This window comes from Olea europaea, unplaced genomic scaffold, assembly GCF_002742605.1.
Source record: "Olea europaea var. sylvestris unplaced genomic scaffold, O_europaea_v1 scaffold204, whole genome shotgun sequence".
Classification (NCBI taxonomy): Eukaryota; Viridiplantae; Streptophyta; class Magnoliopsida; order Lamiales; family Oleaceae; genus Olea; species Olea europaea.
In genome coordinates this window covers 1-12093 of record NW_019238304.1, presented here as the reverse complement: position 1 = coordinate 12093, position 12093 = coordinate 1, and the positions used below count along the sequence as shown (strand labels likewise).

Here is a 12093-nt window from a genome sequence, read left to right as displayed (position 1 = left end):
TGCAAGGTGATATTGGACACTGTTGAATCTGCAATCCCAGATGGCCTGCCTGAAAGTTTTGCTTTTGATTGTAAATTGCTGGAGACCTTAAACAAAGCTGTTGAGTTACTTCCAGAGCTATGGAAGCTTGCTTATACTCCTCAAGAAGCAATTTTAGCCTATAGGCGGGCCCTCCTTTATCAGTGGAATCTTGATATAGAAACCAGAACAAAAGTAGAAAAGGACTTCGCTATATTCCTCCTTTATAGTGGTAATGATGCTTCCCCTCCAAATCTTCGTGTACAGATGGAGGGTGCCTTCATACCTAGAAACAATATAGAAGAGGCTGTTCTACTACTACTACTTATTCTCCGAGAATTTAGCCTCAAAAGGATTGGATGGGATCCATCAATCTTGAATCACCTCTTTTTTGCATTATCTATAGCAGGCGAATTTCAGTCCCTTGCGTATCAGGTTGAAGAGTTGCCTCCTGGAATCATTGATGAAAAAGAAAAATACAATTCTTTAGCTCTGACTTACTATGCGGAAGGTGACAATGTGATTGCTTTAAATCTGTTGAGGAACCTATTGAATAATAGAGAGATCCATAACTCTGCTTTTGAATTATTATTGGCTTCAAAGATTTGCACAGAGATTCCTAATTGCCTTGATGAAGGAATAGGATATGTTTACAAACTTTTTTCTGAATCTGATGGGAAATGTGACGAGATCGCTAGCGTTGCAAATTGTTTACTCGGTGTCTCTCTTTCAATTCAATCTAGAGGTGTTGGTTCTGATTCTCAGAGGACGTTGAGACAATCTAAAGCACTTGAGGCCCTTGAAAATGCACAAAGAATGACGAAGGAGAAAAATGTTTGTGTTTTGTATCACCTAAGTCTAGAAAATGCCGAACAGAGAAAGATGAATGTTGCTCTTTATTATGCAAAACAGCTTTTGAAACTGGAGGCTGGGTCTAGCATAAAGGGATGGATTCTTCTTGCTCGTATTTTGTCAGCTCAGAAAAGGTATGTAGATGCCGAGAACATAATTGATGCTGCTCTGGATGAGACGGGAAAGTGGGATCAAGGAGAATTGCTACGGACTAAGGCCAAACTGCAGATTGCACAGGGAAATTTAAAGGATTCAATTGAGACATATACTAAACTTCTTGCTGTCCTTCAAGTCCAGAGAAAAGGTTTTGGAATCCAGAAAAAGCTTTTAAAGGTATGGTGGTGACACATTACGAGCATGTCTGATAAGCTTGAAACTTTAACTTATAAGTAAATAAGTAGGTTTTAATATAAATATTTTTCATTTGTTGAAGTTGATAATAAGTTAATTTGCAATGAAGAGTGAGTTACTTTCCAAGTAAGTATTATTATTATTTTTTTAATTAAAGTAAAGAAAAAAAAAATATCCAAGCATGTTTGACATAAGTAACTTTTATTTACTTTTAAGTTTAGCCCAACATGCTCTCTCTCTTTCTCATTGATCTATCACTAAGCATTCCCTCAAGTGATGTCAATTTGAAATTCAAGGAAACTTATTCAACCTTAATACTTTATGAGCAGGAAAAGCAAATACTACAACGATATGCTGAAGAGCGAACTTGGATATTGTTAGGCTGTGTTTTTTTATTTTCATGTTCATTTTCATTACTCTAAACCTTTTTCAATCCACAGAACAGGAGGAACATTAACAGGAGTCTAGAAATGGAAACATGGCATGATCTAGCAAATGTTTATACAAGCTTGTGTCAATGGCGGGATGCTGAAATTTGTCTTTCAAAATCTGAGGCTATCAATTCACATTCTGCTTCTAGATGGCATTCCACAGGTAATTTATTTTATTTTATTTTATTTTTTCTTCAAATTTTTTTTTTTTTCCAAAAATTTGAACTGTCGTGTTAGTGTGATTGACAACTGTGATCCATAACTGTCCTCATGGTCATGGACTGCTTCTGCTTTATTGATTAATGGGATAATCAATTTGCAGTCTGTTCAGTCTGTTTCCTGGTGTTCATTGCCACGTTATTGAGTAATCTTTGGGTAGAATTTGGTCCTTTCTTGAGAACGAGTATGGAAATGAAAAAACCATGCATAGGGCCAATTGGGACATGGCTGACAAATTTCATTTTTCTCTTTCTTGTTTCTTCTTTTGAAGTGGCACTAGCTAAATTGAAATGTAAAATGTCGAAATCAATGGCAACAAAAATTCTTCCAAAAAGTTCGGAGTGGCCTAAAATTGTGAATCGAGTGGCACTCATTGTGGCACCAAGAAGAACAATTGTTTGCTCTTTTACCGTGCTCTCAGAGAAACTCCCAGAGAGCTCTAAAGGCAAAAACTAGCGAGCTTTTGAGATATCATTTCATCATGTGTAGAATCTCATTGTTTGCTTTATATTCTCATTTTCATCCTGAAAGATTTTTTGGAGTCATCGTCAACCGTGGATATGAGATGTTCTTATAGTGATAGTATTATAGGGGTGTATAGGGTGCTCATATTATTGTATTAGGTTGCCCTAAATTTTTTAGAAGGTATAGAGGAACTTGGGGGACCATTCTGAAAGATACACAAACTGAAAGTTGTGAGATCTCTGCTGTAAATTTCTCTTTATAATAGACATAGCTCTCATGTTGAGGGTGAATCACTCTAAAGCTCTGCATTTGTTTTTCATTCTTCTTGTCTGTCATTGCTTTTGAAATTTGGATTATGACTTAATCCATAACACGTTTTCCTTGGGATTCAACTAGAGGCCTTCCTTATGAAACACTTGAAATTGTTAATTCAAGGGTTGTTATGAACGTTTTCGTTCCTCATTTTGCCAGGTTTACTTTACGAAGCAAAAGGTCTCCACAAGGAGGCTCTCGTGTATTTTGGGAAGGCCCTCGATATAGAACCGAACCATGTTCCGAGCTTGATATCTACTGCTGTTGTTCTTAGGCAATTAAGTGACCAATCACTGGCTGTAGCAAAAAGCTTTCTGACTGATGCATTGCGGCTCGAAAGAACAAACCCAGCAGCATGGTACAATCTTGGGCTACTCTACAAGAGTGAGGTTGGTTCAGCAATGGAAGCTGTAGAGTGTTTTGAGGCTGCAGCCCTTCTCCAAGAATCTGCCCCGGTCGAACCTTTTAGATGATGTGATTCAAAGTTGAGGATGTGCTTGCATTCAACCAAATCCAGGTTTATGGGGTGTTTTTGTCAATGGAAATCCTTGATGTAACTGAATTTGTTGATTCTTCTAGCTTATGAAGTTGGTATTTGGCGAAATAAGTGAATAATTGAGTACATTTTTATCCAGATTCACTTCTTTATATGCATTCAAAAATCAAGGACTTTAGCAAAAATATGACTAACTCTTCAGCACTTTGGCAAAGAGATAGATAATGAACCTTAAATGTGAAAGAAGCTACAAAATATGAAAGACAAAAACCTTGCGAAAAACATCATCAAATTTTCAGGAAAAAGAAAATAAGGCAATACTGAATTGCTATTGAATTTACTTTTTACTAAGATCAATTCCAGCCTTCTTAGCCACTGCATCAAGTCCATTCTTCTCTATGGTCTTGAGAGCTTTGGTTGACAATCGCAATTTGACATAGCGCTTCCCGGCTTCCCACCAAACTCTCTTATATTGCAGATTCACAAACTGCAGCCTCTTCGTCTTGTGGTTTGAATGGGAAACTTTGTTTGCCTTGTTTGATTTCTTTCCCGTGAAGGGACATATCCTACCTGAAAGTAAAATCGACTCCAACAGTTCAATACCTTTCTGTGGGAAATCAAGAAACCAAGCAGTAAAGCCCATAATATTCAGAGACAGAAGCTTAAGATCAAAAATAAAAATAAAAAATTCATCAACTGACATCATTAGTACAAGGAATCAAAGTTCTCAGCAAGCACATTTCAGTCATTTCAAATTTAATCCTCCTTAAGTTTTATTGATATTGCAGTGTGATAAAAATAAAGACTTTTCCCCCTTTTTACTTCGCCTTGCAGTGGCAAGGACATTGACTGAGGGAAGACTATCAGTTAATGCTCAACGATCCGAGAATGTTTACCCTTCACATTTCTGTCCCATCAAAATAGAACAAAGTGCTAGACAAAGGGAATGTGAAATTCATTCATATTTCATGAATTTTAATCATCAAGGAAGGATCTTTAAATTTGTATTGGTTCATTATTATGATAATCAAATTCAAATAAATTCCAAGTCAAACAGTAACTTCGATTGCTTAAGAAGCCTTATTCTTCAAATTGCAGCAAGAGAAGGTCTCTATTCCACCTTATGTTTCATTAAGGAAAAGTAAATTTGATACCAGACATAACAGAGAATTAAATAGCAGAGACCAGAAGAGAGCTATAGAAGAAAAGATTGCATCAATGATTATGTCAACAACGACATACTAAGCCCTGTTCCTTACAAATTTGGGTCCGAAAATGAATCCTTTTTCGTCATCAATGATTATCAAATTTTCTGTTTGAAATTATTGTCTCTGCAAGCAAGAAACCAGCCATTTTTGAAGTAAAGCAAAAGAATAACCTTTTAAACTCGCATCTGCTATTTTATTCCAATATTTGATTTATGATTTAATTACGATGAAAATGAAGATGCACCTAAACAGGCATAAAATCCAGTAAAGGGATTAAAAAATTCAAGAATTAAACTCAAAAGAATACTATCTTACTGCACCTGCAAACTTTCTATCCTCCCTTCCACGAAGAAGGTACAATCAAAGGAGCACATGAAAACATAAATCGTAGTACCTTGCTCTGGAAGGATGTAATTCACGCGATTTTCCTTTTAGATCATTCAATAAGTTTTAGCCTCCTCCCAAAAAAAATAAAAAATAAAAAATAAAACCCCTTCCCCCCCCCCCCCCCCCCCCCCCCCAAAAAAAAAAAAAAAAAAAAATTCCCCCAAAGCCCCAAAACAATATAAGAAGTAAAAACTTATATAATCTGTAACATCACTCGCGCACACACAGATTGAGGGAAAAGAAATTACGAGCAACAGGTTGGAGAGAAGGCCTGAAAGGAGCAGAGATTGGGATGGAAGCAAATGTTTGAAACTGGGTCGTTGAAATTTTGATGCCACTCAATTGGGATGTAATGAACCCTAGCTCTGAATCCATTCTTGAACTCTTCATTGAAAATCTGTTCGAAAATTGGGATTTTGCTGGCAATCCAACTGCCATTGGCCGTACTGTAGCAATGAGTGTTGCCATGTTTGTAAAAATTCAATTTTTTCTTAATTTTTGCAGAAAATGATTGAAGAGAACAGGGGAAAATGGCGTTAGAGGGGGAGAGAGAGGGAACCGAAATGGTGTATGGTGGATAATGATCTTAGGTTGTTTTCTTCCAACCTATGGTTTCTGTTCTTTTAAGATATTAGCATTTTGCCCCTTGAAATTTTACTATTTTGAAAATATGCCCCAAAATTTGTACTTTCGTAGCTATGACTCGAATATGCTTTTCATTTGAGCCCACAAAAATTAACGTTTTTTTCTAAATTTAACGAGGGTTGGAGGCTTTTGTTTTTTTTCCCTCTAACTGAAAGAGGGGAAATACATAAAATTGACCCAAATTTGAGAGGTCATTTTTCAAAATGGCCCTTGACTTTTCCAAACATTTGAAACTACCTAAAATACCCTTAAACAAATATTAAAAACAACCTATTTCATAATAAAAATCTTCTATCTAAATCCTTAAAAAATTAACAAGTAATTTTTCTAAAAATTTGAAAGAATTATTAATCTTTATGAATAATTATAAAATGAAAAAGCCCAAATATAAGAGAGGACCATATAATATAAAAAAGGTTGTTAAAAATAAAAAAGAAATTGATAAGATAGGATATCAAGAACAATTATATGCATCACAAGAAATATTAAAGTGTTTCAAAGAAAACTTATTAGAAAATTTTGCTAAAGGAATTGTAAGATCAATAATCATAAAAAATATACAAGGTATCATAAATATATTAGAAAAAATGAAGAAAAATATCTTAAAATACGATATACCTTTTAGAACAGACATAGATATGATAACAGATGTTGATATTATAAATTCTCAGACATTACTAAACTTTGAAGAATTACTTAAAAATTTATGAGAAGAACAATAAAAAATAGATTATCTCAAGCATATAAAAAATTAGTTTTTAACCTAACCTTAAAATTTTATATATGCTTAATAACAAATAGATTAACTAAAACAAAAATAAAAGAATTTTTAGAATATTAGATTATTAGATTTTTTTATTATTAGATTTTTGTTCGCTCATAGTAACATCATCCCGTTGGTATCAGAGCCATAGAGATCATGAGAAAATATATAAAAATAAATTACCTAAAAGATATTGAAAATAAATAAAATTAATCATTGAAAAGATAAAGAAAAACTCAAAAGTTTATGATTTTAGAAATTATTGAAACTTATAAAAATAGACTAAGGTATCGGGTAAAATATAGTTCTAATATAGAAGGCCATATAGAAGAAGATAATATAGTTGGAACATATAGTAAAGACATAAAAGAAGTATTATAAATTTTTTGAGTAATTAAAAATTTACCTTTAGAACTAAAAGAAAAAATAATTAAAAAGATATTATTTGAAGAATATAAGCATATATATATATTAGAAGAAATCCAGAGTGAAATAGATTTCATAAATAATCTGAAAAAAAAATTGGAAATCATAAAAATAAATAATTATTATCAATGTATTGCAGAAAAAGGATGTTATATATTTTTCAACCCTATCCCTAATAAATTAAAAATAATAACATTATATGTAATTAGGAATTTACCTAGAGAAATAAAGGAACATATATTACATAAATTAATTGTAGGATTTATCAAAGATAGACGTACATGTGAAATAATTATCGAAGTATTTGAAAATGAATTATACCATAGAGAAATATTTGAATCATCATAAAAATATAATGGAAGAAACTAAAAATATTTTAGAAAGAAAGTTAAGAAGAATAAGATTAATAAATAATAAAATTTTAGTTGAATTATTAATACTTGGAGATATAGCTAAAATTCAAGAAAAACAAATATTAAAATAAAAACAAGAAAGGTTTAAAGAAAAATCAAGGTATTATGAAAAATTAAAAGAACTAACAAATATTGAAGTTATAAAATAAAAGTATGATCAAATGATAAGAGACTGTAAAAATGCTGAGTATATAGCATGTTATTATTGTCAATCAAAAAATCGATAAAAGAAAATGTCAATCAGTGAACATATGGAAGAATTAAAACATTTAATAAGAACATTAATAAATGATGTACAAAAAATAAAGAATGAAATAAAAGAAACAAGAAATGATATAAATATATTGAAACTCGAAGTTAGAAAATTAAAAAAAATAAAGAAAAGAATAATAGAATAGATAAAAAATTTATAGAAAAAGAAATAACCAGAATAGGGAAAAAACATATTGAAAGAGAAAATATAATAATAGAAACAGGAAGCATGGATGATGAGTTTAGAAAAAATATATTACCTAAAATATTAGAAGAAGAGGAATCTAGAGAAAAAATATTAAGTAAATAAAAAATTAAAGAAAATCAAGACAAAGAAAATGAATGAAGAATTAGATCTACTCATAGATAATTTTGATCATTTAAGTTTAGAAAGTATAGATGATGAATACCAAATCTTAATGAATATTGGAGGAGGACCTAATCCCGTAGGAACTTCTAAACAAGAATCAATAGATCCAGATAAAAGTTATGCTCCAATGTATAATAAATCATATAGACAATTTTATGATAAAATAAGAGATAAACAATCGTCTAAAGAAAATAAATATAGTAATAGATTTGAATTAAATAATAATTATGATAAACCTGTTAACCATGGAGGAACAAAATTAGACTTAAATTGCAAAATAGACACTAAGAAAGCCTTAATAACTTGGGCGACTTAATGATATTATTTTTTATATATAATAAAGATGATACATGGAAAAATACTGAAAGAAGAATAGATTTTTTAATTGCATCTTTTGAAAGAAATGTTAGAAATTGGTGGGAATGAATTAGTAGTAATACAAAATCATTAATAAAAAGAAATCTACAAACATAAATAATAAAATCAGATAAACTAGGAATAGAAAGATTAGTAGAATATATTGCAGATGAATTCTTAGGAGAAAATTGATTAAGAAATTATGAAGAAAAAGTAATACGGGAAAAAGATAATGCAAGAGTTAAGTTAATTAATTTAACAATTTGTGATATGTGTAAAATTAAAGAATATACTTGTGAATTCAAGGATTACTATTATACTCAATTTTATAGTAATGAGAATCAAGAAGTATATCAAGATATGTATTACAATAAATTATCAGGATCATGAGAAATATATTTTAAAATAGAATTTGAAAAATATATTAAAAAAAATATAGGAATACCTAGAACACTAGGATCAAGAATAAAATTCTTGTTTGAAAGACTTGAATATATATGTCAACAAATACAATTATTGAAAAAATCAGGAAAATTAACTAGAATATGTTGTGAAGATATGGAAAAACCTACAAGATGGGGATTCAATTCTGAAAAAAAAATAAAAGAAAGTATAAAAACGGAAAGTTTAAAAAATATAGAAACTTTAAGAAAAAGTACATGAAACCCGGAAGGAAATATTATAAAAGAAAAAATAATATACAGAAAAATAAACCTTATAAGAAAGATAAAAAACAATGTAAGTGTTGGAATTGTGGAGAAATAGGCCATCTAAGTCCTGATTGCACAAAGAAAAAAGTGAGAACATTACAGAATGATTATTTTGAAATAGAAAGTAAATTAAGTGAAATATCTGATATTGAACATTATAATAATCAGGAAATATTTATAAGTGAAGCAGATTCAGAAGATAATTGATCAGAATTTAAATAGAGAAATTGAAGAAATAGAAAATAATAACATAGAAATCCAAGAATATGAGGGAATAGAAGGTTATGGATTAAAAGTAACTTTTGACAATAATAAATTTAAGAAAATACAAAAGTTATCATTAGATTTGAAAATAGGAAAATAGAAGTAAAAAACATAGTGAAAAGATCCAATATATTTATTTAGCAGAAATACAAATAATGTTTAAATCTTTATTTAGGGAAGGAATAGATTCACCATTAACTGTAAGTTTACATGATGGAAGAATTATAAATCTTGAAGATGGTCATTTAAGAACTATAGAAGGAAATTTAGCATATCAAAAGTTAATATTTACTTGTTACCCAAAATATTGTGTCTCATTGAAAGATAAAAACTTTAATGAAGTCTTAGAATTACATTTCAAATTACATAGAAATGATATAATGAAATCAGGAGATCAAATTATGACTACGGAATATAGGGCATTATATACATTTACTAATTCTAATTATGGGAATATTTATTCCAATAAACCATACATAGAAATTCATAAGGAATGCAAGGATATTAGTAGAATAGTGGAACCAAACAAACAAATAAATCTTATTCCAGAAGAATATGAATTTAATATAACTAAAAATAAGCATGAAATAATAGAGTTAAGAGAAGAAGAAGATTATAAAATAATATTTCACAATGGAATGTTGATAAAGAAATCAAAAAGTCTTAGATTACCTAATAAAAAAGAATATTTGGGAGAGACTAGTGGTATAAAAAAATAAAATCTCATGGAAAAATTGGAAATACGAAAATAGAAGGAAAATATTTCAATGGTAGAAGGTATATAAAAGGACCAAATATATTGATAGATACAGGAGCTGGTGAATGTCATATGGCTGCAAATAAAAATGAAGGATTAATGACTTACAAGATATAACCATATGAATACAGAAATTTTGATGGACAACTATATATTACAGAATTAAAGGTAAAGATACCAGTAAAAATAGATGGGATTGATCTTTTAGTACCATGTTATTTGGATGAAAGTTTAGATATTGAACCTCATATATTATTAGGAATGAGTTTCTTAAATGGATTAGAAAATTATAGTATAAAAAGAGAAGAATTATATATAATTCATAAAGGATAAACTACATTATCTAAAATAGGAAGTGGATGAATAATCAAATAAGTTTTCCATTGGCAATATATATACAAGTTACTACAGTAGAAACAAACATAACAACTTGTGCCTTAATTGATACAGAAAGTGATATAACAATTTTTAAAAATTTATTAATAAAATCATGGAATAAAAATAGTAAGATAAAAATAACAGGAGTGACTGGAGAAAGTACTCAAATAATTGATAGTGCTGAAAAATTTAATATAATACTTAGTAGTAAACAAGTTATAATAAATAAAGTATACAATTATAATAACTTAGAATGTGATATATTATTAGGAAATGACTTTATCCAACAATTTCAATACTATAAACAAAATAATTAAATGATAATGTTACAAACACCTTGTGCACATCTATTAAAAATATCAAGAGAATTTAGACTCTACAGGGTTCAGTCAGTCCAACGTGGTGATAAATGGAAAAAACGACCAATAGTATAAGATGAACTAAAAAATAAAGAACCATCATATAAAAAGATCCTAAAAACAGAAATAGAGATAAATATGAAAAAAATCATAGAACAATTAGAAAAAATTTATGGAGAAAACCCATTATTATTTTGGAAACCATATCATCCTAAAACTAAAATAGAATTAACAGAAAATGTTATAATAAGAGTTAGACCAATGATGTATACCTTACAGGATATGCAAGAATTTAAAATTCAAATAAAAAAATTATTAGAACAAAAGTTAATTAGATCCAGTAATGGACCTCATAGTAGTCCAACTTTTATGGTTATGAAACATTTTGAGCAGATTAGAAGAAAAGCTAGAATGGTAATAAATTATAAGGAATTAAATAAATATACTAAATTTGATGATTACTTTTTACCAAATAAAAAAGTCCTAATAAATTTTGTAAAAGGAAAACAATATTATTCCAAATTTGATTGTAAATCAGGATTTTGACAAATAAAAATGGAAGAAGATAGTATACAATATACGGCTTTTAGTACACCTCAAAGAAAATATGAATGTTTAGTTATGTCATTTGATTTAAAAAATGCACCACAAATATTTCAAAGGAAAATGGATAATATATTCAAAAAGTTTAGTGATTTTCTTATTATTTATATAGATGATATACTAATATACTCTAATAATAAAAAAGAACATAAGAATCATTTATTATAATTCATAAATGAATGCAAAAAGGAAGGAATTGTGCTTTCTAAAAATAAATCTATAATCGATAAACAAGAAATATATTTTCTGGAATTATCAATTGATAGAAAAGGAATAAAATTACAGACTCATATATCTAAAAAGATAGAAAGCTTTCCAAATGAATTAAAATTCAAAGAACAAATACAAAAATTTTTAGGATGTTTAAACTATGCTAAAAGATTTATTGAAAATCTCTCAAAAAATAGACATAAGATACAAATTCTACTTAGAAAAATAAATACTAAAGGTTGGAACAAAGAACATACTGAAATTGTTAAATCATTAAAAGAAGAATGTAAAAATTTACCAAAATTAAGATTACTAGATGAAAAAGATAATTTAATTGTTAATACTGATGCCTCTGATAAATATTGGGCAGCTATATTAAAAACGTATTTAAATGAAATATACAGATATTCAAGTAAAACTTTTAACAAAGCAGAAATAAATTATACTACTCATGAAAAAGAATTGTTAACAATTATTAGAGGAAAAAAAGGTTTTCATTATTCCTTTTATCTAAAAAGTTTATTGTTGAAACTGATAATTCTCAAGTTGCAGAACTTATTAAAAATAAGTTAATAAGTTACCTATGGAACCTCAATATAGAAGGTTACACAGATGACAAGCATATTTATCATTCTACAATTTTGATATTATTTATATTAAAGGAATAAATAACTATCTTGCAGATTTTTTGAGCAGGAATATCTAATTCGGAGATGGATAATATCAAAAATTCATTAATAGACGTCAACAGACGAATGAAATTGCTCATGGAAGAATCAGAAGATATGAAAATTGGAATTGAGCAATTAGAGCAAATGGCAGAATCTATCCAACAAAATGTCAAATT

At 29.0% G+C, this 12093-nt stretch overlaps 2 protein-coding genes across 2 annotated transcripts in view; one reads left to right on the top strand and one right to left on the bottom strand.

Moving 5' to 3' along the window:
* Positions 1–3282, top strand: part of LOC111379832 (protein NPGR2-like) — an 8924-nt gene extending 5642 nt beyond the window's left edge. The window contains exons 2-4 of the mRNA XM_023003267.1: positions 7–1203; positions 1662–1815; positions 2808–3282. Of these exons, the coding sequence (XP_022859035.1) occupies positions 7–1203; positions 1662–1815; positions 2808–3121 (1665 nt within the window). The 3' untranslated portion in view covers positions 3122–3282. The remainder of the gene's footprint in view (positions 1–6; positions 1204–1661; positions 1816–2807) is intronic.
* A 36-nt stretch (positions 3283–3318) lies between these two features.
* LOC111379826 (50S ribosomal protein L28, chloroplastic-like) lies at positions 3319–5329 on the bottom strand. The gene is made up of 2 exons (XM_023003261.1): positions 4988–5329; positions 3319–3714 (listed from the first exon to the last, which is right to left on the bottom strand). Exons 1-2 carry the CDS (start codon positions 5205–5207, stop codon positions 3482–3484), a joined length of 453 nt encoding a protein of 150 aa, XP_022859029.1. The 5' UTR covers positions 5208–5329; the 3' UTR covers positions 3319–3481.
* Between the last annotated feature and the right edge of the window lie 6764 nt (positions 5330–12093).

Coding starts and splice junctions, on each gene's coding strand:
- LOC111379826 (XM_023003261.1), bottom strand. CDS start 5,207: ATGGCAACACTCATTGCTACAGTACGGCCAATGGCAGTTGGATTGCCA. Junction 3,715..4,987: donor TTCTCTCCAACCTGTTGCTC/GTAATTTCTTTT, acceptor TTTTACTTTCAG/GTAGGATATGTCCCTTCACG.